The following is a 25,497-nucleotide window of genomic DNA, read 5'->3' as shown; positions in this document are numbered from 1 at the left end:
CAAGCCCCGAAATTAAACTATATAATAAAAGTCAAATGCTTATGTCGGTGAACCAGAACACTAAAGGCAACATTTCTGCACATGCCCTCAGACAGATATGAACCCTGGTGGGCGTCTTGAAATGCCACAACCTTCACTATTGATTCCCAACCCTATAGGCACTATTTTTTAATAAATATACACTTTCTTCATCACTCTGGCACCTTTTGGTGCAACTTTTCTAGTAAGAGATTCAAGTACGTGAAGATAGGAGAATGAGATTCTAACCGTATAATAAAGCTAAATTCAAGCAAATGTAGATGCACTATGAGATTCTAACCGTATAATAAAGCTAAATTCAAGCACATATAGATGCACCATGAGATTCTAACTGTAGTCAATTTGGTTTTTACTACTGCCCAACATATTGAGACACATGTGAATCTAACGTATAATATAGATCCAATGATTCCAACCCCTTGCCACTTGAACATATGCATGTGCATTAAAATAAGTTGTTGGTATGCAAGCGGCAAGACAGAAAATAAAACATAGTGAGAAGATTACATTATAAGTTAATTATTAATACATTAAAATACGTTGTTGGCATGCAACGTCGAGACAAAACAGAAAAGAAAACATTGTGAGCAAAGTATATTATAAGGTAATGATGCTTTATTGACATTCAAACATAAGAATAGCTAATACTTAAATTAAGTATTCATCCATGATTATGTAAATGACATATTTTTTTAAGAGAGATGTGATATCCTTTAAAACTATCAAAAACACATTTAATTCATACATACTAAAAATGATAACAGTTTCCATTTAAAACTCCAAATTCTAGAGGACACTTGCATGTATTAAAACAGATCAGAGAAAGTAACAAAAAAACACCACCTAAAAGCATAAAGAAAATAATATATACATTTAATAATATTCCTAAACTACATATTAAGAAGGAAATAAACTTACAAATACCATCTAATATGCACCAATTTTATACAATCGAACATAGACAATGACATATACAAACAATTATAAGTACATAACAGTCATTTGGCCTTACACTCAATACCAAGCTATGCTAAACCCAAGCAAATGGCATATTGCTGCAAAGAGTACAAGTTTCCAACTGTATCTCGGAATTATTAGCTTATTCAGTGAACAGGTGGAGTTGCTTTTGTTATCGTATGAATTGCACTTGGAGCGAAGGTTCTAGAATCGTTTGAATCTTATGTGAGTTTAACAGTGTCCGACAATCACTGCATAGCACAGAACAATAGTTAAGCAAAGTCTCTTTTATGCAATTGAACTGTAGATTTTCTTTCAAATAACACACGACTTACCATCTCTCGCCTTTTTTTGCTCCATGCATCTGTACGGGTGGAACCTTTTCTCATTTGGAACAGGGGCATAGGAACTGTCAACCCTCAAAAGATGTTGACAGTTGCCAGCTCTTGGTAAGAAGTAGTCATCATCACTATCATAATCACTTTTTGTAGGTGACACCATGGCTCGAAGGATTGTTGCTAGCAGCAAAGAGAGGACCTGCAAATCACTACATCACTTTCAGTATTGGGCCAGTTAATATCAAGTTCATAAAATGTTTTTCAGATTGAGCCATAGTAAATCCCCTGAAGAAGAACAACAAAAAAGGATTTCTGATTTTTTTTCTCTCAATAAACATGGTCATAAAGAGTAACACACCTGAGAGAAAATTCCCTCAAGAATATGGTTAGCCTGAAATTACGATGATTTTTGGTTAAATTTACACTACTACTATTTTCTAATTGCTGCCCATTTCTTCCTCACATGGCTGATGAGTGACTTCATGAGTATTATCTTCCCTTTCCACAGCTTTAATACCAAGTCCACCAAACAACTCAATTAAATCCCAAATTGCATGTCTATAGTTTCTCAACTTATCATTGATGATTGATTGCCGTAAATTGATCCATCTCTTGCAACGCTACTAGATCTAAATCAACAATGGCCTAGATGCAGATGTTCAATGCATCTGCTTGAGTATTATCTTCCCTTTCCACAACTCTAATACCAAGTGCACCAAACAACTCAATTAAATCCCAAAGTGCATGTCTATAGTTTCTCAACTTATCATTTGATGATCGATTGCCATAAATTGACCAACCACATTTTTTCAACAGTTCAAGGAAGCAGAATGCAAAGAATTTAGTCATCAGCCAATATTATGTTATTATTGTAAACCCAATTTCTGCAAATTGTATTGTAAATGATGCTTGTATGACAGTTTAATTATGTAACAACACCTAGGTAAGCTTCTCATTTTGTCGACGAATTTCATCCTAGGAGGTTATTTTAACCTCGCCGAATTATGTGTGTTTCTAAACATGAATAATTGACAAAGTTTTTCTTCTAGCTTAAGCCCCAAAACTAGGGTGGAATTTATTGACGAAGTCTGAGGTGAGTCCTAGTGTTATATCGAGTCTTTGTAAAAGTGGTTTGTGCATAATTTAAGCATATTTGATAAAGTATTTTATTACAAATCACTTGATTTATACTATATCATATTAAGTCACAGAATTGGATAGAGTCATGAGGATCTATATGTGAATGTGTATTCCTCCTTTTAGGGTTGAATTAATTGTAACATCTGATGTAAAAAAAAATTTAGTACATGGTCCCACATACTTAGACACCATGGCTAAAATATTCAAGTGTGGAAAAAATATTAATCCCCTCTAGTGTCAATTAATTAAATTTTCTGGCTAAATTAAATAAAAACCCTAAGCCAGAAAATTAATTAATTTTGAGTCTAAAATAATTATGGAGAAATTAATTTCTCTCCAAGTCGAAATTTTGTGGGTCGAAAAAAAGTCAAATTTTGGAGACCCCCCACAGAGGCAAAAATGGACATTTTGAGAAAAATTAAGCCCTTGGACCTTGATGGTTAAGTCAAAGTCAATTTTTTAAGGAAATTAATCCAAAATATTAATTTTCAGATTAATTAAAAGTGGTTTTTAAGAAAAATTCGAATTTTTCCCTAAAATTAAAATTTCTATGGTGGAAGCCCCAAGGGTTAGCCTAATTGATCAAGTTCCTATTGCTAAAGCATCTCGCTAATGAGAGGTCATGTGGTCAATTCTCCTCGATGCTCTTGGAGTTATGCTTTGCTAATAAGCTGACAGGATGTGATCCCTTCGTGTGGATCTGTCAGGCCAGGGTAACTCCAAAATGAATGAGCGGAAGAAAACTGAGATTGATTTATTCATTAGCTAACTAACATTTATATACATAAATATGACGAATCAGTTCATCTTCTTGATGACTGTCCAGTTCACCCATCCGTTGAGGATTAGGTGTCAACATTCCCCCCCTTAATCTGAAGGGATGTTGGTGAGTCCAAGCATCGTTCTGAATCTTTCAAGCTTTTCTCTTCCAAGCGCTTTGGTGAAGATGTCTGCAATTTGCTCGTTTGTGGAACAATGACGGAGATGGATTGTTTTGGCCTCAACATGATGTCGGATCAGATGATATTTAGTATTGATGTGCTTAGTACGATCATGGAACTTTGGGTTCTTGGCCAACTTTATCGCAGAGGTGTTATCAATCATGAGTGGAGTTGATTGTATTTGTTTTACCTACAAATCTTCAAGAATTTTCCTGAGCCACACAATATCTTTCGTTGCTTCAGCTGCTACCACATATTCTGCTTCTGTTGTGGAATCTGCTGGTACTGATTGTTTGCGTGATCTCCAGGAGACAGCTCCTGATCCAAGACTCATAGCATATCCTGAAGTAGATACCCCAATTTATTTGTCTCCATCGAAGTCTGAATCAGAGTATCCAATCAAGTTGAAGTCGTCCACATGTGTATACTTGATTCCAAGGTCTTGAGTTCCCTTCAAGTACCTTAGAACTCTTTTTGCAGCAGACCAATGTCCCTCACAAGGCTTTTGCATAAACCTGGAGAGGATTCCAACAGCAAATGAAATGTCTGGTCTGGTAGTAGTGAGGTAGATGAGACTTCCTACAAGCTGTCTATACTTTGTTGCATCCTCAAATTCCTTTCCTTCAATAGATGTGAGTTTCAAGTTTTGTTCCATTGGAGTAGAAAGAGGATTACACTCTGTCATGCCAAATCTGTTTAACAAATCTCCAATGTATTTCTTTTGAGAAAGAAATATGGACTTTGGATGTTGGGTTACTTCAATGCCAAGATAGTAATGAACATAGCCCAAATCAGTCATTTCAAAAAAATTTCCTAATTCTTTCTTTATGGATGCAATATAGCTTTCATTGTTCCCTGTCATTAAAAGATCATCTACATATACCACAAGATATACAACTGTTTTGCCAACTTTCTTGACAAATAAAGTTGCATCATCAAGATCAAAATGATTGAAGTTGAGTTTCAGAAGATGTTCAGTTAGTTTTTCATACCAGGCTCGTGGTGCTTGTTTGAGGCCATACAAGGACTTCACAAGTTTGCATACTTTATGTTCATGTCCTTTCACAGCAAATCCTTCAGGCTGGGACATAAAAACATTCTCTTTTAGATCTCCATTCAAGAATGCAGTTTTTACATCCATTTGATGGACTTTCCAACCGTTCTGAGCAACTAGTGCAAAGAGTGTCCAGATGGTGGCCCATTTTGCTGTGCGGGCAAAAGTTTCCTCATAATCGACCCCTTCCTTCTGTGCAAAACCTTTTGCCACAAGCCTAGCTTTGTGCTTGTCAAGTGAGCCATCAGCTTTGTATTTGTTCTTGTAGACCCACTTGCAGCCAATTGGTTTGGTTCCAAATGGAGGATCAACCATGAGGGCATCATATTCCTTCTGCATCGCTTCTTTCCATTCATCATGAGAAGCAGCTTCTTTGAAGGAAGTTGGTTCAAAATCTGTAGACAAGTTCAATTCACAATCATAAGTAACATCCATATCAACAGGTGAATTAGAGTTATCTACATCACCTCCATCTTGTCGGTTTGTATTTCTGGTTCCTGTTTTTCCAATTTCATCAGGATGAACACTTTCAAGTGTCTTTGTCAGCCACTTTGGGGGACCTTTCTGAGATGGTCCAGGCTGCTCTGTTGATTGAGTTGGGTCTGAATCAAGATTGAGTCTCCCAATTCTATCAATTACATCACTTAAAGCATCATCCGTTGTTGGAGTGTCATGCAGGGAGATTGTTCTTCAGAAGAAGATTCCACATGTTGATCTAGTATAGGAATCCCCCCTTCAAGATGTGGAATCTGATTATCAAACTCTTGAAATGATTTCGGTTTTGTGAATTTATCCAAGCGATCAAGTTGCCGCTCAACAACACTGTCAGATTTGGATGATTCAAGAAAAATGACATCTCTAGATAAAACAAACTTTTTATTTACTTCATCATAGAGGCGGTATGCTTTAGATGTGTTTGAATACCCCAGGAAGATACACTTACGACTTCTAGCACCAAGTTTGTTTCTATGTACCTTTGGTATTAAAGCATAACAGGTGGAACCAAAGATCCTGAGATGTTTTACCGAAGGAACATGTCCATACCACAATTCATAAGGAGTCTTGTTTCTTATAGCACTAGATGGACATCTATTCTTTATATATGCAGCACATAGAACAGCATCAGCCCAAAACATTGTCTTTACATTTTTGAAGAAAAGCATGGATCGTACCATATTCAAGATTGTTCTATTCATTCTTTCTACTACACCATTATGTTGGGGATTATAAGGTACAGTTGTTTGATGTTTAATCCCATGTTGGCGAAGATAGTGTTCAAATTCATTTGATGTATATTCTTTTCCATTATCAATGCGAATAGACCCAATATGAGATTGTGCATCATTTTCAATCCACTTATGAAAATTCTTGAATGTATGAAAAGCATCAGATTTGTTCTTCAATAAGTAAACCCAACACATTCTAGTGTAATCATCAATAAATGTCATGATATATTTATTTCCATTTGCAGAAGAAACAGGCATTGGACCACATAAATCTGAATGAATGAGTTCAAGCTTCCTATGTGCTCTTGAATGTGAATCATGAAAAGACTGTTTGCTATGCTTTCCTAGAATGCAAGCATCACATTGCTTATGTTTTCTAGGAATTGTAGGCAAACCAGCAACACCATTTTTCTTCAACAAGCGGAGACTATCATAGTTTAAATGTCCAAATATAGCATGCCATAATAAACTTGACGGAAGTGTACCTTCTTCATGATGAGAAATATATGAGAAATGTTGTGCATGAGCAGAAGTTCCTTGCAGTTTAAGAAGTCTTTCTTCTTCTATACCCCTCATGACAAGTGAGTGGTCAAATGCCTTTCTTACCTCAAGCTTGCCATCAAACATGTGAATGGAGTGACCTTGCTGGCGGATGTGGACCAGGGACAGCAAGTTTCTCTTGAGTTGTGGGAGATATAGAACATGATCCAGAAGAAAGTCTGGAAGACCAGGCAGTTTAAGCCTGATTGTGCCAAGCCCTGATGGCTTGATTTTTGACTGATCTGCAAAGTATACTGCTCCATCAACATTGTCAGTGAAATCTTCAAAAAAATCTTTCCTATGAGTCATATGACAGGTTGCTCCTGAATCAAGCAACCAGTCATTTTTCGAAGAAGCAAGTGAAGCATTAAACAAATCTTCACTTACTCCAATGTTACATTGTGCCTCAATATAGTGAGCGGATTCAGGTGCTTTACCTTTGTCTGTGTCATCAGTTTTACCTTTCTGCTGATTTCTTCTCTGCTCAATTTTGTCCCATGGTAGCTTACATGTAGAAGCATCATGTGATCCATTTCGTTTGCAGCGAATGCAATGCAGATCTGCCTTTTCTTCTTGAAAATGTCTGCCCCCCCTGCCTCTGGAGTATCTTCCTCTTCCTCTTCGTCCACCTCTTCCTCTTGTAGAATCTTGAGCATGATGCTTTTCTTTATGAGCAAGGCAAACAGTCTCTTCAGAAGATTCAGGGACTGTTTTCTTTCCAAAGGCTTTCTCTCTTTCAGCAAACTTTTTCACAAGAGAGTCAAAGGTTATATATTTAAGATTTCCATTTGCTTGTAATGACTCAAGATAATTGGAGTAGGTAGGATAGAGTGCTTTGAGAAAGGCAATAAGAGAGATATCCAGCTCAACCTTAGTGGATTTAATATCATGCATTATGGACTTTATTTCAGATGCAAGAGCAAGAGGATCATTATTTTTCAGTTCAAGAGTGAAGAGTTTAATCATGAGCTGAACAACTTCAAGTGCAGAATGTGTATCATAGAGTTCTTTCAGCTTTTGTAAAGCTTCAAAGGCAGTGGAATAGGATGAAATATGACGACTTACTTCTTCATTTACAGATGCTTCGATCAATGCATAGGCTTTGCTGTTCTTGTTTTCCCAAATGACAAGTTCTTTATCTGATGTAGGCTGCACAGGGTCTTTGTCTTCTTCTCCGATACACACTCCTTTCCACAACTCATTGTAGATGAGGGTGTGTTTTACCATTCGAGACCATTCTGAATAGTTCTCCTTGCCAGTGAGAACTATTCCTACCATAGAAATGATTGATGCATTCTGTAAAAAAAAATATCTCTGAATGTTTCTGAGAGCGACGTGCTGCAAATCGGCGTCAAATCTCCTCAACGGAAGAATCTACAACGTTCTCAGAGACAGAGGCAGCGCTGGTGCGCCAGAGAGCAAAGAGCGTTATGTCAGGCAAACGCTCAGGCAAATGTAGCGCTAGTGCGCCAGAGAGCAGAGGAGTTACAACTATTTCTGGGACCTGTGCTCTGATACCATGTCAGGCCAGGGTAACTCCAGAATGAATGAGTGGAAGAAAACTGAGATTGATTTATTCATTAGCTAACTAACATTTATATACATAAATATGACGGATCAGTTCATCTTCTTGATGACTGTCCAGTTCACCCATCCGTTGAGGATTAGGTGTCAACAGGATCTATCCAGATATTTCCTAAAAAAAACATGTAGTCCATGGGGTCTTGGATAGACAGTGATTGGGTGCTCTGTTAAGGCACTCCTTGATGTGAAGTCACTGGTTCAATTCCCCACACCAATCGGCATAGAGCGAGAGGCTGAGTAAACAACTGTACTGGAACTATGGAGTCGATATCATTGTGATAAGGATCGATCACTGTATATCATACATTTATGAACTGAGTCAAGACCACTGCGAGTCATTCATACGAATCTCAGAATATCCACCCATTGTAGTGAGACCATTATAGAATTTGTCCTGTCGCTGAGAAAAAGAGAGTATTAATGTTGTGATGTGAAAAGAGAACCCTGTAGCAATGTGAGCAAAAGACTTGAAGAACCTTAGAGCCACCCGAAAATGTTAGATGAATCTGTGCATTCCGAAATTCTGAAGGTGATATCAGAGTATAACAAGTGAGCCTAAAACTACGATCTATTAGTCAAGGTGTTGAGCCTTGAATGAGTTGCAAGATTGGCTCTTCGGTCCCCTAGAACAGGCTTATATGTCCCTCAACCAACCTTACTGTGCTTGTGGCCTAACCACTATAACTAGGGCTTGTTATTATGCCCAGGATTATAAACTTCTTCTTTAGGATATTAGTCTTAGATGATTGATCTCCTTTGCTTGTCAAGAATCCCTTTATGACCTTCCTCCTGCCCTTATGCAAGTAAACCTTGCTCTGATACCATGTTGAGAAATCTAGGACAATCTGGTTAGGGTTTATTTAAATTTGATTTCTCTATTTCAATGACACATTCTTGTGATTATATTATTGCTTCATCATTATTAGAGTGTTCAGTTCATCATCAAGACAAGTGCCAATAAGAAGATCACAATGCAAACAAGGAGACACCAGAAATAGGCTCAAAGCCAAGGCAAAACCCCTCAACAGGGGAAAACCTAGAAACTTCTCTTCTTATAGAATTTCAAGGAAGACTTCCAAGACCAAGACACAAACCAGACTCACCAAGATCAAGCCAGCCACCAAGAATATATGCCTCTGATGTTGTAACATCTCCAACCTGTGGAAACCCTAGATCAAGCCATCCACAAAAAATTTCGCTTCTCTGGAGCAGAAATAAACTCACATAGCTCAGGCATATTTTCTTCCAGCTTTGCTTGCCTTCTCCTTCTCTTCTAGCACCCTCGTACTTCCCTTTTGACTGTAGAACAAAAATATGGATGATATATTTCAAGTGCGATTTGAGAGGTCGAAATCCTCTTTATTTATAGCCTTCGCATGAGCTAGAAGGGCCTTTCTAGTCCGACTTGAAGGAGGGCGGCCGACTTGATCTTGGTATCTTTTTAGACCTTTCTATACAACAAAAATAATATATCTTTTTCTTAATACAAATGCCCAATGGGTCTTTTACATCATTATGTTGACTTTGACTCAATACTAAACCCTTAGAGAACACAATGGGTGTTGGACCTAGGATCAATGACCATGGGCAAGAAACCCATTCTCAAAATAAATAATTTTCTTTTACAAAAATAATTTTCTTTTGACAAGTACAATAATAATTGCATCAAGTCATGGTCCAAACATAATTATGAAGACGGAAACTAGTTACAACTTTCAACAGATAAGCTCAATGGATTAGAGATAATATCACTAGAGTAGGATCAGATAGGAATTCGAGATCTCTATCCGTGGTAAATGGTTAAAACCACCTTAGAAGCTTCAGGAAGGAGAAGATTCAAAAATATTTTTTAATTTTCCCAAAATTCTAGAATCAATGCACCTGCAGAATGGAGCAACCTGCGATCATCAACGCAGACTCTCAATGATGCAACTTGTATCCAACACAGGTGGACAGGCATGCAGAGTGCGTTGGAGATAAAAACATCCTTTTTGAGCAGATAGACCCAAAAACTCAAGCTTTTTGGAGAGATGATGCTTAGGCTTTGCAAAGGGATTATGACAAAGTGTTTAAGGATGTTGATTGATCTGGTTTTTAGGCCTTTTGGACTGATGTGACAAAATGGCCTGTAAAACTCCTAGAGACCTTGGCCTCCCAGCAAGGAAATTGTCCAACCTCTTGGAGGCCTCGTCCCCCTCCTTCAGCCCTTGCCATAGCCCATTAAGGGTTGTTCCCTTGTACAACAGCCCTTTAGGGCCTAGCCGCAATCCCTAAGGGGCATTTCCCTTAAGCTACAACCCTTGGAGGGCTTGAGACAGGACCTAGAGGCCTCTTTTTCTTAGCCGCTAGGCCCTTGGGGCCTTTTCTTGGGAAGACGCAAGCCTTGGAGGCCTTGCATCCCTAGGTCATGTTGAGAAACCAGGCCCAATTTCTCAACACGGCCTAGGGATGCAAGGCCTCCAAGGCTTGCATCTTCCCAAGAAAAGGCCCCAAGGGCCTAGCGGCTAAGAAAAAGAGGCCTCTAGGGCCTGCCGCAAGCCCTCCTAGGGTTGCAGCTTAGGGGAAATGCCCCTTAGGGGCTGCAGCTAGGCCCTAAAGGGCTGTCGTACAAGGGAACAACCCTTAATGGGTTGCATCAAGGGCTGAAGGAGGGGGACGAGGCCTCCAAGAGGTTGGACAACTCCCTTGGAGGGAGACTGAGGCCTTTAAGAGTTTTACATGCCATTTTGTCACATCAGCCCAAAAGGCCTAAAAACCAGATCAATCAACATCCTTAAACACTTTGTCGTAATCCCTTTGCAAATCCTAAGCATCATCTCTCCAAAAAGTCTAAGTTTCTGGGTCTATCTGCTAAAAAAGGATGTTTTTAGCCCCAACGCACTCTGCATGCCTGTCCACCTGCGTTGGATACAAGTTGAAACACTGAGAGTCTGTGTTGATCAGCACAGGTTGCTCCATTCTACAGGTGCACTGATTCTAGAATTTCAAGAAAAATAAAAAATATTTTTGAATCTTCTCCTTCCAAAAGCTCTAAGGTGGTTTTAACCATTTACCATGGATAGAGATCTCGAATTCCTATCTGATCCTACTCTAGTGATATTATCTCTTATCCCTTGAGCTTATCTATTGAAAGTTGTAACTAGTTTCGGTCTTCATAATTATATTTGGACCATGAATTGATGTAATTATTATTGTACTTGTCAAAAGAAAATTATTTTTGTAAAAGAAAATTATTTATTTTGAGAATGGGTTTCTTGCCCATGGTCATTGATCCTAGGTCCAACACCCATTGTGTTCTCTAAGGGTTTACTATTGAGTCAAATTCAACTAATGTAAAAAGACCCATTGGGAATTTGTATTAAGAAAAAGATATATTATTTTTGTTGTATAAAAAGGTCTAAAAAGATCCCAAGATCAAGTCGGCCACCCTCATTCAAGTCGGACTAGAAAGGCCCTTCTAGCTCATGGGAAGGCTATAAATAAAGAGGATTTCAACCTCTCAAATCTCACTTGAAATATATCATCCATATTTCTGTTCTGCAGTCAGAAGGGAAGTACGAGGGTGCTAGAAGAGAAGAAGGCAAGCAAAGTTGGAAGAAAATATGCCTGAGCTATGTGAGTTTATTTCTGCTCCAGAGAAGCAAAATTTTCTGTGGATGGCTTGATCTAGGGCTTCCACAGGTTGGAGATGTTACAACATTAGAGACATATATTCTTGGTGGCTGGCTTGATCTTGGTTAGTCTAGTTTGTGTCTTTGTCTTGGAAGTCTTCCTTGAAATTCTATAAGAAGAGAAGTTTCTAGGTTTTCCCCTATTGAGGGGTTTTTCCTTGGCTTGGAGCCTATTTCTGGTGTCCCCTTGTTTGCATTGTGATCTTCTTATTGGCACTTGTCTTGATGATGAATTGAACACTCTAATAATGATGAAGAAATAATATAATCACAAGAATGTGTCATTGAAATAGCGAAATCAAATTTAAATAAACCCTAACCAGATTGCCCTAGATTTCTCAACATGGTATCAGAGCAAGGTTTACTTGCATAAGGGTAGGAAGAACGTCACAAAGGGATTCTAGACAAGCAAAGGAGATCAATCATATAAGACTGATCTCCTAAAGAAGAATTTTATAATCTTGAGCATAATAACAAGCCCTAGTTATAGTGTTTTGGCCGCAAGCACAGTAAGGTTGGTTGAGGGGCATATAAGCGTGTTCTAGGGGACCGAAGAGCGAATCTTGCAGCTCATTCAAGGCTGAGAACCTTGAGTAATAGATTGTAGTTCTAGGCTCACTTGTTATACTCTGATATCACCTTTAGAATTTCGAAATGCACAGATTCGTCTGAGATTTTCAAGTGGCTTTAAGGTTCTTCAAGTCTTTTGCTCACATTGCTACAAGGTTCTCTTTTCACATCACAACATTAATACTCTCTTTTTCTCAGCCACAGGACAAATTTTGTAATGGTCTCACTGCAATGGATGGATATTTTGAGATTCATATGAATGACTCGCAGTGGTCTCGTCCAATGTTGCACGAAGCGGGAGCGAAGCGGAAGCGCGGAGCGCGGAAGCGTCATTTTCCAAAAATCTAGGAAGCGAAGCGTCCGCGGAAGCGTCTGCTATATATATATATTTTTTTATATTTTTTTGCATTTATACTCAAAAAAAACATCCCAAATACCAAATTAATTGTAGAAGACATGAAAACATGCATATTTTTGCATAAATCAAGATAGATATGGCATCCATGATTCCATTGTAGTTACTAGTATGTACAACAATCATCTATATTCTAGCTATTACAAACATACATCAGTATCAATTTGATACTGCTTGATGCCTATAAAATTTCATAGGACAAGCTCAAGCAAGAGAAGGAATGCAATCACAAGGAAAGTTATCAAGTTTCTATCAAGCAAGGGACTGTTAGAATTCAAGTTTGGGAATATGTCAGAGCTGGGCTCAATTGCTCATGAAGGCCACAAATCAAATTTGAAAATGCAAACCATGATTGCAAAGTCCTCCTTCAGCATTTAATGGAAGCAGCCAGCAAGGAGGCTTGGAGAGCTAATTCAAGACTATTTAGGGCAGCATCTCACTTGCTAGATCAGGCCACAAGTCAAGAAGTATTGATGCTTTTTCTGTGCTATTTTGTGGAGGGTTTGTCTCTGTTTACAAGGCTGCAGGAAGGTGCTGCTACAGCTGTATGAGGAGGAGGATTTGAGAGCGCCAAGAGGCCTAGAAGGGACCTACTGCCCTAGCTGCAGTCATCTCAAGCAACAGCACAGGTAAAGGGGGGTGGTTCCTTGTCATCGAAGGAGATTCTCATTCTTCTCTAGGCCACAAAGAAGGGTTGTTTCTACAGCAGCTTGGGGGGTCTGTTTTGAGGGGGTGAAGGCCTAGTTAAGGTCCTCTACCCAGGCCACAGTCATCCTGAGGATCAGTGCAGTTATAACCAAGTATATTTTCATGTATATGAAGACCTAGACCTTGCTGTAGCAAAACCGTGAATTGTAGGAGGCTTGAGGAGGAACCTTAAGCCCCACCAGCAGTACATTGAATACCTAGTAGATCAGCATAGGTGGAAGCATAGTTGGACATAAGATCACAGTGATTTGAAGCAAGGTAAGGGCAACAAACTACATTAGCAAGAATTGCAGACTTTACAAGGAAGTCTCTCAGATCTACTCTCACAGTGTATTGATAATTTGATACTGCACCTCTGGAATAATTGGACGTTCGTTATATGGCTATGCTCTTGCTCCTGGTATGATTTACCAATAGTGTCATATGATCATTGGCATATGCTTCAGTATGATTCTTTGCATTATGACATTTGTTCATGACATCAATTCAATATGGACATGTCACTTGCTTCAGTCATATATATGTTATCGTTTCTCATATAGATCAATATTGGTATGGCTTCCCAATATTGGCAATGATGGGTATAAACCTATAAGCAGAGACTTCTTCATTCTTATATGCACTTAGCATTATGTATGGATATCACTGCTCAAATAGCTTGAGTATGGTATTGCTATGTTCTAATTACAGCAGTATATGCATGACCTCAACTTCAACAGTTGTATATATTTATGTGTGTGTGTGTGTATCAATCTCACAAATATGTATGGCATCCCTATGTATGATGGTACAGTATATGAATATATAGAAGTGCATCCATCAGTTCAGTAGATGATTGCGCTTCCGGTTGCGCCACGCAACCCGCCCTTTTTCAATGTATATTCATTGAGTTGACATTGTATTCAGAGCAGTAAGACCGTATATTCAGGCTACAATGCTCAAGTTATATGGTATTAGGAATCCTATATGAGAATGATGTCATATTGGTGGGTTGCGTCCAGGTTGCGTCCAGGTTGCGTCCAGGTTGCGTCAAGGTTGCGTCAAGGTTGCGTCCAGGTTGCGTCAAGGTTGCGTCCAGGGATGCGCGATTCCGGGGGGCCGCAACCTCAAATGGCAGGAATCGTTTTTTTAACCCGGAATCGCGCCACCTCAAAAACGGATCCGCGCTTCCACTGGGGATTCCGGATCGATTCGCTCCGATCCGCGATTCTGCCTTTGGATCCGGGGGGGGGGGGGGGGGCGATTCCTGCAACACTGGTCTCGTCTCATTTCATAAATGTATGATATACAGTGATCGATCCTTATCACAGTGATCTCGACTCCATAGTTCCAGTACAGTGGTTTACTCAACCTCTTGCTCTATGCCCGCAAAACCACCATCCGTTTGATTATAGCCCTTGTTGCCTCGCTAGGATGGAATCTACACAAGATGGATGTCAAGACTACCTTATTACATGGTTCACTTAAGGAGGAAGTTTATGTAGAACAACCTCAGGGGTTCGAAGTTCAAGATCGCCAGACACATGTATGTAGGTTGAAGAAAGCCCTCTATGGGTTGAAGAAAGCACCCCGGGCTTGGTATAAGAGGATTGATAGCTATCTAATGAAGTTGGGATTTACAAGAAGTGACACTGATCTAAACCTTTACTTTAAGGTTGAGAGTGATAGACCTCTCATCTTGGTACTCTATGTGGACGATCTCTTTCTGACAGGTGCAGACCCTCTCATTCATCAATGTAAGAGGGAGTTGGCTTCCGAATTCGAGATGAAGGACCTAGGAGGCTAGGACTGATGCATTACTTCCTAGGGTTGGAGGTTTGGCAAAAGCCAGGTGAGATTTTCCTTTCTCAAGGAAAATACATCGTGAAGCTACTAGAAAGATTTGGGATGGTGGACTACAAGTTCGTGACTACTCCGATGGAACTTCACTTCAAGAAGTTATGCGGAAGTGCTGTTGGGCCCGATTTTGGAAATCCTTCTGAGTATTGTCAACTCGTGGGGGCCCTAATGTTCTTGGTGAACTCTTGTCCGTACATATGTTTTGTAGTGAATACATTGAGCTAGTTTATGGTCGAGCCTCATCACATACATTGGATTGCTGCCAAGAATCTCTTGAGATATCTTCGGGGCACAATCACTTATGGACTGAGATACACTGCCGGGAATGTGAGGCTCCATGGTTACTCTGATGCAGACTAGGCTGGCAGTGTGGTGGATCGTAAAAGCACATCTGGATGTTGCTTCTCTCTAGGTTCTGCTTCGATATCATGGATGAGCAGGAAGCAAAAGTTGGTTGCTTTGAGAATCGTTGAGATTGAATACATTGTTGCTAGTATGGCCTCCTATGAAGTTGTTTGGTTGAGGAAGCTCTGTAGTGAGATGTTTGGACTTGTGATGGATACCACCGTGATCTTCTACGTCAACTAGAGTGGGATTCATCTTTCTGAGAATCCCGTGTTTCATGACCGCTCCAAGCATATTGATATTAGGTACCACTTTATCTGGGATATGGTACAACGGGGTGCAATAAGGCTCCAACATATTGGGACTGATGATCAGGTCGCAAATATTCTTACGAAGCCCCTAGGGAAGGTCAAATTCTTAACCTTCCTTGAACAACTTGGAGTCGTGGAGAGACCCTCTTATGAGGGTCCTGTATGAGATGGATGTTGAGCTCTGGGAGCTTCAGGGGGCTTGGGGTACTTCTTGGAGCGATGAGTGACCATAGGGTGAGTGGTTCACCTTCCCCTAATAGTGTGCGATGTACAGGGTGAGTGGTTCACCTTCCCCTATGATACCCCATGGTGACATATGCATAGGTTGAGTGGTTCACCTTCCCCTGTCAACACATCCTACCCATGCAGTTCGGGACTCATGGGAAGTACCTTTCATCTGGCCAATGAGTAGGGAAATGAGGATAGGGACCATAGTACTACCAATGGACGCATCATGTAATACCATACTCCCTATGCTAGAATGTTGATATTGATCTGGGATCAACGGAAATTGACTTCAGGTCAGCTAAGAGTGGTATGACACACTCTCTATTATTGGAGACTGACTTCGGGTCAGTGGAGAATGGTATGATACATTCTCGATCATTTCTTCTTTCTTCATGGTTCAGCAGAGCAGAGTAGAGCAGAGACATTGATGGTATAGATTGTCAGACAATTTGGCAGGTGAAGTCCTCCCTAGTTGAGAGGGAGTATTAAATTTGGCAACTAGGGCCAAACTTCATCTTGGAAAACTCATATGACACAGCTGATATTTTTATTGGATTGCTCTCTCCGAGAGGTGTAGGATTGATCTGAAGATCATCCTCTTCTGACATGTACAAATCGAATCATGAATTTATTTTGATTATGGAAAAATTGTCAAAGTCGGCCAGCAATCTAATGTATGCTCAGAAGCCCAATAGTCACATCTATTAATCCTCAACGTTTGCATATAAATACAAGGAGCCTCCTCCTCAATTTGGCATCTCATCTCACACTCATTCTTCTCTCTCCTTCATTTATTGGGTATGAATTTCAGAGGCAGCTCTCCACACGTGCGAAGAAGAGAAGGGTTTTCTGTTCCAACGGTTGACCAGCGTTGACCGAAGTTGCAGGAGGTTATTTTGACTTGTGTTGACCTGTTTTGACTGTGGTTTTGTGAGGAGGATCTCTGTTTGGGTAGGCCACATTTCTGGGCACAAAAAATGTTAAAATTGGCAACTAGGGCCAAACTCCATGTGGGTCATCTTATTTATGGCAGCTGATATTTTTCTTGGATTCCTCTCATCGAGAGGTATAGGATTGATCTAAAGATCATCCGATTCCGACATGTATTTATGGAGATATGAATTTATTTGTAAATACTTGACAATATGTCAAGGCGGCTAGCAAGATAAAGTGTGTGGCACACCCTCAGCCTAACCTCAACGATTCATATAAAAGGAAGATACCTTGTGGCATTATTTCACATCTCAACACACATCTTCTCTCTCCTAATCTTATTGGGCCACCATAGGAGCAATCTCTCTCACACGTGCAAGAAGGACGAAATTTCTGTTTAGGGCAAAGTTGACTGTTTCTAGGGCAGCGTTGACTGTTTCTAGGGTAGTGTTGACTTTTTCTGGGCTACACTGACCAAGGTGCATGGCTGCTGGGAATGTGTTGACCAAGCGTTGACTTGCGCATTGTTGTTTGGGTGTTGCGTTGACCAGCATTGACTGGTTAGGGCTGACCGCAGGCTGCTGATTTGTTGACTGTTGTTTTGACCATTGACCGAGGGCTGTTTTGGGCTGCTGATGTTTGTTGTTGAAGACCGAGTTCTTCAAGGTTGACTAGAGGTCAAATTGGAGTTGTTTGACTAGCTTTGACTTTGCTGGTTGTTGATATATTATTGCTGATATAAAATAACAGATTTGTGATATTGTACTATCTCTCTCTCTCTCTGCTGAATTATTGAAGAATATAAAAGAATTGATCAAAGGGTTTCCCCACATTGGGGTTTGTCCCTGGCTCGCCGCCACATCTATGATCTGGTGTCTCTTGTCTTGGCTTGTCTTCTGTCAATTTATTTATGTTCTATCAGCATTTTACTTTATGCTAATGTGATTGCTAAACTGTGAATTGACATTGGGCTAATAAGAAGAAATTGAAGTAAATTTCTCTAAGCATAGAACATACCATAACTTAACATGGTATCAGAGCTGAGGTGAAGACAAAGCCCAAGCAAGAGCAAGAGCAAGAGCAATCACCGAAGACTATTGGAAAAAAGTCTTAAGACTTCATGGATTCCTCATCACACTTCCCCGCCAAAGACAAGCTCTGTGAGAAATCTAACTATCACGAATGGAAGATGTCTCTCGATCTGACATTGGAAGAGCAAGAAGTGTTGGAATATGTGAGAGGCAAAATTACAGACCCTCCATCATATGCACCAACTGCTACAAGGAACAAGTACACTGAGGGTGAAGTCAAAGTGAAGAAGATCATCCGGGTCTCTATTGACACAATGACAGGTGCCTAGTAGCCTACGTTTCCGAGTTGAACACCTCCAAGGAGGTCTACGATAGACTAGTAAGCTTGTTTAAAGTTAGTGATGCAAATCAAGTTTCGTTCCTCAAAAATAAGCTAAAGGAAATTAAGAACGGCAAAGATGAGGATATGCAATCCTACTTTTTAAGGATCACCGAGATCAAGAATGACCTCCTATCGATTGGAGAAGTCATTCCTGACAGGGAACTGACTATCACAACTCTTGGAGGGCTCCCATCCGAATGGTATGTATTTAGAACCACTCTTCTCAACAATAATCGAATTCCAGGATTTGAGGAATTGATGGCGAGATGCATTCAAGAAGAGACAAGGATGGAAGAGCAGGAAATGCCTTCATTTAAAGGCAACCCCACTGCTTTCTCCTCTCATGCTAAAAGGAGAAATAATTCTGGGTCTAAATCCAAAGGAAAGGCCAGATCGAAAGGTGGAAGGAAGGGAAGATGTTTCACTTGCAATAAATTTGGCCACTATGTGAGGGAGTGTCCAAATAGGAAGGACACATCTCGTGACAATGATCAAAATCACTCTCGGGGCAATTCAAACCATAATCAAAGGAATGGAAAGTTCAATGGCAAAGGAAAGAGGAATGCTGGAAATCAAGGAAGTGGTTAACCCCCCAAGAAATAAAGGAAGTCCAGGTATGAATCTAATGTTGTTAATAATAAGCAAGATGAATATCATCTGATATCGGCCCTCTCCACTACCTCTCCTCCAGACTCGTTCGGCAATTGGCTTATTGATAGTGGTGCCTCAAGGCACTTCACTGGTTACATGGAAGCTCTCTCTAATCTGATAGAGAAGGAGACCGAATTGGAGATTATTCTTGGAGATAACTCCACCTATCCCGTAAAGGGTGTAGGGAATGTTACTCTTCAATTAAATCAAGGTAACACAATTCATTTGCAAGCTATATGTACCTGATCTCAAGAAGAACCTGGTGCCCATTTCGGCAATGGAAGACAGGCTACAAGGTGGCCTTCATCAATGGCAAGGTGTGAAAATTCTATCACTGCAACAACTGATTTATTTTACCTACTTATTTCCCGATAAGTTATTTATGAAAATCCTTCAGTAAACATTAAATTAAATTTTGTTACAGATATCACATCATAATACAGAAACAAACACATGCACAAGATTTAACACATCGACACAAATATTTTGGACAATAAATCCCGAAAAACCCGATGTGGGAAAACCGGTGCAGCAAGGAAGGATTTTATTATTCAACAATTCTTCAATACAACTGGGTGCCAAACTGGCTTACCCAACAAAGAGAAAATCCTTCAGCACTTCCCCTAGTCTCAGCGTCAGCTTGGCTGACCTCTACGTAGCTCCCTGACCCTTTGCGTCAACCCCTACCTCTTTGTGTCAGCACTGGGCCTCTCTGCGTCACCCACACAGGCCCTCCAGTGACTGCGCAGTCTGCAGCCTCTGCATCTGCCTCTCCAACCTCTACGTTGTTCCCCTGGTGTTGTTCCTGACTCTCTGTTCGTACTTGTTGCCTCCTGCTGCTCTCCAAACCACTAGTTCGAATTTCTCAGCTAACCCCGCTCCAGAAATTGAACTGACTGGTCTCCCTCAGTATGTTCTCCAACTGACCCTCAGGCCTCTTCTTATACTTTTCTTGTTGGTCCTTCAACAACCGAAATTAAATCTCTAATAAATGGCTAAGATTAGATTTGGCTTGATCCATGACTTTTGGAACCTTCTAACCCAGTTTTATATTAATACCCATTAATATTTTATTTTTTCTAAGTTTAGGCTTAGGAACTCCATTAAAAATATTAATTATTTTATTATCTCCAAAACCGATTAGAATCTGCCCAAACCATTTATGGGTCTTGGAGATCTCATGTGCTTTAGCCTCTCCACCAATTTTCATGGCTAGATCACATCCAATGCTACCCCAAATCAAGACTCCCTTTTAGTGAAAACTGTGCTCTAGTAATACTCCACACTGAGCATCACCCTGATTATCCGGCACCGGTCCCTGTGCTGATACTAGGCCTCCCCACCCAACATCCTCTGCACTACTTCATCCTGTACTAATGCCCATGGCTCTATCACTGCCACTGCTACATTTGTACTGCAGCTCCCTCTGCAGTTGTAAGCTACTGGTCCATCTTCCCAATACTTCATCTGCACTGCAACTCCCTCTGCATTCATGCTGTTGTTGGTCCTTCTTCCCAACACTACATCTGCACTGCAAACTTCTTCTCATCATGTTGCATCGTGCTACTGCTAATTGCTACTGCACTGCAACATCATACCTTTGGCATACTCCTTTCATATAGAAATTTTGGCATACCTCTTCTTCTATCACACCATTCAAAATCTCCCACCCCATCTGTGCTGCAAGAGATATCATAGTTCTAATAGATGTATACCTGGCTACCAGGGAGAAGGTCTCTTCGTAGTAAATTCCTTCCTTTTGAACATACCCCTTAGCCACAAACCTGGCTTTGTATTTCTCAACATTGACGTCTGCAGCGTATTTAATCTTGTAGATCCATCTCGAACCTACCACTAATCTGTCTTAAGGCCTTGGCACTACCTCCCAGACATCGTTCACCATTATGGAGTTGTACTCCTCTACCATCGCATTCATCCAAACCTAATGTTGAGCTGCCAACTGAAAACTGGCAGGCTCCCCATCCTGAGCTACTAATGCCTAATATCTATCTGGCTGTTTTTGCTCCCTCTTATTGTTCCTTGGCGCACCGATGAAGTCCTCTGCATCTCGCAGAATCTGACGAAGTTCCCTACTTGTTCTTCCTCTACCAACAGGTGCTTCTGTTAGCTCCTCCTCATCCTGTGATTCTTCCTGACCCGAGGAAGAATTATTTTCTTCCGTTGGTTAAAGAGGTTTGACCAACGGTTCCTCTTTTGACTGCTCCTCGGAAGGCATTTCTCGAGATTTTTTGAAAGCCCTGTCTTCCATGAACCTTCTTGTCCAACTACTACCTTCCTGCTCCTTGGAAAATAGATTCTGTATAACTCATCATTCTTGCTATATCCCACTAGATATCCTTTCTCTGCAGTTTGATCCAGCTTCTTCCTCTTTTCCTCGGGTATGTGGCAATATGCTAAGCTCCCAAATATCCTAAAATGACTGACTTCAGGCATCTTCCCTGTGAAGACTTTCTCTGGAGTAATTTTGCCCAATGCCTGATGAGGAGTTCTATTCTGAACATAGACTGCTGTGTTGCATGCTTCTGCCCACAGGAACTTTGGCATATCCTGATCATACATCATAGCCCTAACTGCTTCTACAATAATCCTGTTCTTTCTTTCTGCTACTCCATTCTGCTCCGGATTCTAAGGAGTTGTCCACTCTCTTCTTATGCCCTCCTTAGTGCAAAAATTAGTGAAGTCCTTATTGACATACTCTCCACCATTATCTGAGTGAAAAACTTTTATTTTCTTCCCAGTCAAATTCTCCACCAGAGCCTTGAACTCTTTGAATCGAAAGAAAACCTCGTCCCTGGTTTTCAGAAAATAAATCCAAGTTTTCCTTGAGTGGTCATCAATGAAGGTAAGGAAGTACTCAGCACCACTAAGAGCTTTAGTGGACATGGGTCCGCAGATATTTGAGTGTATCAATCCTAGTACACTCTTGGCCATGTTTTTACTTCTAGGAAATGCTTCCTTGGCATACTTTCCTAGAGCACATCCTCTGCATACATCATCTCGTTTCGTACTAAGATCCAGAACTCCTGTTACAGTGCTCCTGAGAATTCTCAGAGCCCCATGGTGCAAATGTCCCATTCTTTTGTGCCATAGCTCGTTCAAATCCTTGTCTCCATGACTGCCTATTAGTGCCATTGGTAATTCTAGTTGTAGTCTGTACAACCTAATATTTTTTATCCCAATCTGCACTTTCTTTTTCCAGCTCGGGTTTTTGATGTATACTTTCTCCTTGATGAAGAAAATGTCATGCCTTTGCCTTGAAGTTGCGACACGGAAAGTAAGTTCATCCCCAATCCTAGTACGCGCAACACATTGGTAACACGGAACCGCTCTCCCGTTTTTGTTTGAAAAACTATGGTACCCCTCCCTACTGGAGTACATTTTGCCTTGTTCCCTGTGGTGATCTAAAAGTTCATCTTCTCCTCCCGATAATCTGAGAAACATTCCTGGGTTCTCGTCATATGCCAAGAGGCCCCACTGTCTATATCCCATAACTTTGATGATGCAGAGCTAGTCACACAAGCCACTTCTTCTTCCAACCTAGAAGCCAACATAGAGAAATTGAAATCACTTTCTCTCGTGCAATTTTCTGAAAATTTGTGCAAGTCTCCTGACGTAGATGCCTCTGTATCATGGTCTGGACCCATAATTGATTTTCCCTTCCTGTCTCTGATTGTATCTAATTACTTGCTCTGATACCATGTGAAAATTCTATCACTGCAACAACTAATTTATTTTACCTACTTATCTCCCAATAAGTTATTTATGAAAATCCTTCAGTGAACATTAAAATAAATTATGCTGCAAATAACACATCATAATACAGAAACGAACACATGCACAAGACTTAACACATCAACACAAATATTTTGGATAATCAGTCCTCGGAAAAACCCAATGTGGGAAAACCAGTGCAGCAAGGGAGGATTTTATTATTTAGCAAGTATTCAGTACAACTGGGTGCCAAACTGGCTTACCCAGTAGAGAGAAAATTCTTCAGCACTTCCCCCAGTCTCAGTGTCAGCCTGACTGACCTCTGCGTAGCTCCACGACCATCTGCGTCAGTCCCTGCCTCTCTGCGTCAGCACTGGGCCTCTCTACGTCACCCACACAGGCCCTCTAGTGACTGCGCAATCTGCAGCCTCTACGTCTGCCAGAGAGGATCTACGTCTGCATCTCCAACCTTTGCGTTGTTCCCCCGGTGTTGTTCCCGACTCTTTGTTCCGTACTTGTTGCCTCCTGCTGCTCTCCAGACCACTAGTTTGAATTTCTCAGCTAACCCCGCTCCATAAATCAAACTGACTGGTCTCCCTCAATATGTTCTCCAACTGACCCTCAAGCCTCTTCTTATACTTTTCTTGTTGGTCCTTCAACAGCCGAGATTAAATCTCTACTCAATAGCTAAGATTAGATTTGGCTTGATCCATGACTTTTGGAACCTTCTAACCTAGTTTTATATTAATACCCATTAATATTTTATTTTTCTTAAGTTTAGACTTAGGAACTCCATTAAAAAGATTAATTATTTTAATATCTCCCAAACTGGTTAGAATCTGCCCAAACCATTTATGGGTCTTGGAGATCTCATGTGATTTAGCCTCTCCACCAATTTTCACGGCTAGAGCACATCCGATGCAACCCCAAACCAACACAAAGTACGTGTGTGGAAAAAAACTTTTAAAGATGCTTTCACTCTTGGGTTTCGAGTTGACTCTTTATATCAAGTTGGAGGAAGTCCGTTGGGAGTCATGTCTTACAACACAACTCTTTACTCTGAATTATGGCACCGGAGGTTTGCCCACCTTCATTATAAGGCTCTACCCGGTGTGAGACAAATGGTGACCGGGATGCCTGAGTTTAAAGTAGAGCAAGAAGGTGTATGTCCGGGGTGTGCCGAAGAAAAACTCAAAAGGGGACCATTCCCCTCAAGCTATAGCAATACCTCTGACATTTTGCAGTTGGTTCACTCTGACATATCTAGTATGATGCCTATGAACTATTTGGGAGGATACTTATATTATCTCACTTTTACAGATGATTATTCTAGCAAGACTTGGATATACTTCTTGAAAAAGAAGGATGAAGTGTTCTCCTGGTTCCGTCACTTCAAAACCTTGATCGAGAATCAAAACAAGAGAGGATCAAGATCTTAAGGACTGATAATGGGACTAAGTATGAATCCAATGAGTTCCATGACTTTTGCAAGGAAGCTGGCATTAAGAGGGAGACCACAACACCATACACTCCTGAGCAGAATGGTGTGGCGGAAAGGAAGAACCGTACGATTTTGGAAGCTGTTCGTTCCATGCTCCATGATCAAAGGCTTCCAAAGTTTCTATGGGCCAAAGCTGCGAATACCGCCGTATATGTTCAAAACCGATGCCCTCATCAAGCATTGGATTCCAAGACTCCCAAAGAGATGTTCACTGGTAAGAAACCTGATGTCTCTCATTTTAGAATTTTTGGAAGTCTCGTATATTTTCATGTGCCGAAATAGAAAAGAAACAAATTGGGTGCATCTGGAAAGAAGGGAATCTTCGTGGTCTATTTTAGAGTCCTATAATAATAGGATTCATAATTTTGAATTGACTATGGTTAAGTCTTGTAATATTATACATATGTTTGCTTTCTGAAAATATTTTCCATATTAAAATTAAAAAATGTGAAGAGGGTATGTCCTAAAAGAAATATCAAAGGACAAAAAGAATAAGAAAATATCAAAAAAATGAAAAAATATGAACCCCAAACAAAAACAGATCATGAAAGTGTGCAAGTCCAAGTGCCACTACTCTTTACTTCACTGTCTAAAATAATGGTTGTGTGCAGCTTGTCATACATGCCACAACCCATGATAGTCAAATTGTTTAATCTTGACTACTTCATGCTTTAAATTTCCTGTTTATAGTTAGAGAATAAAGATCTGGCCAAACTGTTTAATCTTGGCAGATCAGTAGATAGGTAGAGAAATAAAATGTGCTCACAAGCTTAATCTGAGCCATTGGAAGATATAAGGTTAGAAGTAGATAGTTTACTTTTCAAAAGAAAAAAGAAAGGAAAGGGTCTGCTAGCTTAAATGCACCCAACAAAGTGAAGAAAAAATGTTAGGGTAAGTAAAAGGGTAAGTAGAAGAAAGGTTGCAGAAAGTACAAAGTTGATTGAAGCATAAGAACATTTGTCATGCTTAATCATGTGTTTCAGTGTGCAAGAGGAGTTATGAAAGAAAAAGAATGCTCATAAGTTCATTTGGTTAACTTCCCCCCATTCCATTTCACCCCTCACTACATACTTACTAATTTCCCCTTTTACCCCTCCATTTCTTATGCAAGCCCCTTTTCCTTCATTTTGACTCATACCCTTTGGTTTCACACAATTCCCTAGCAAAATATCCTCCAAATTCATTTCCCTACCCAAGAACTCTTTTTCCCTAGTGTCAAACCCCTTTCCCCTTTAAAAAATCACTTTCCCCTTAATTAATTTTCCTAAAAACCCCAAAAAACCCACTAAAACCTCTTATCCTAACTATTATTCCCCCCTTCGCTTTATAAAGTTAAACCTCCGCCAAACCCATCTAACCCC

General features: G+C 40.3%; 1 protein-coding gene across 1 annotated transcript in view; it reads right to left on the bottom strand.

Moving 5' to 3' along the window:
* Window positions 1–948: 948 nt before the first annotated feature.
* The window catches only part of LOC149166407 (tetraspanin-20-like), a 48,376-nt gene continuing 23,827 nt past the window's right edge, over window positions 949–25,497 (bottom strand). Inside the window, exons 5-6 of the mRNA XM_089431338.1 lie at window positions 1,332–1,533; window positions 949–1,247 (exon numbers count right to left, since the gene is read on the bottom strand). Coding sequence (XP_089287464.1) covers window positions 1,228–1,247; window positions 1,332–1,533 — 222 coding nt within the window. The 3' untranslated portion in view covers window positions 949–1,227. The remainder of the gene's footprint in view (window positions 1,248–1,331; window positions 1,534–25,497) is intronic.

This window comes from Pinus tabuliformis, chromosome 5_1, assembly GCF_031772625.1.
Source record: "Pinus tabuliformis cultivar Carrire ecotype Pingquan chromosome 5_1, CPIR1, whole genome shotgun sequence".
In the NCBI taxonomy this organism is placed as follows: domain Eukaryota; kingdom Viridiplantae; phylum Streptophyta; class Pinopsida; order Pinales; family Pinaceae; genus Pinus; species Pinus tabuliformis.
This window is presented reverse-complemented; position numbering and strand designations above follow the sequence as displayed.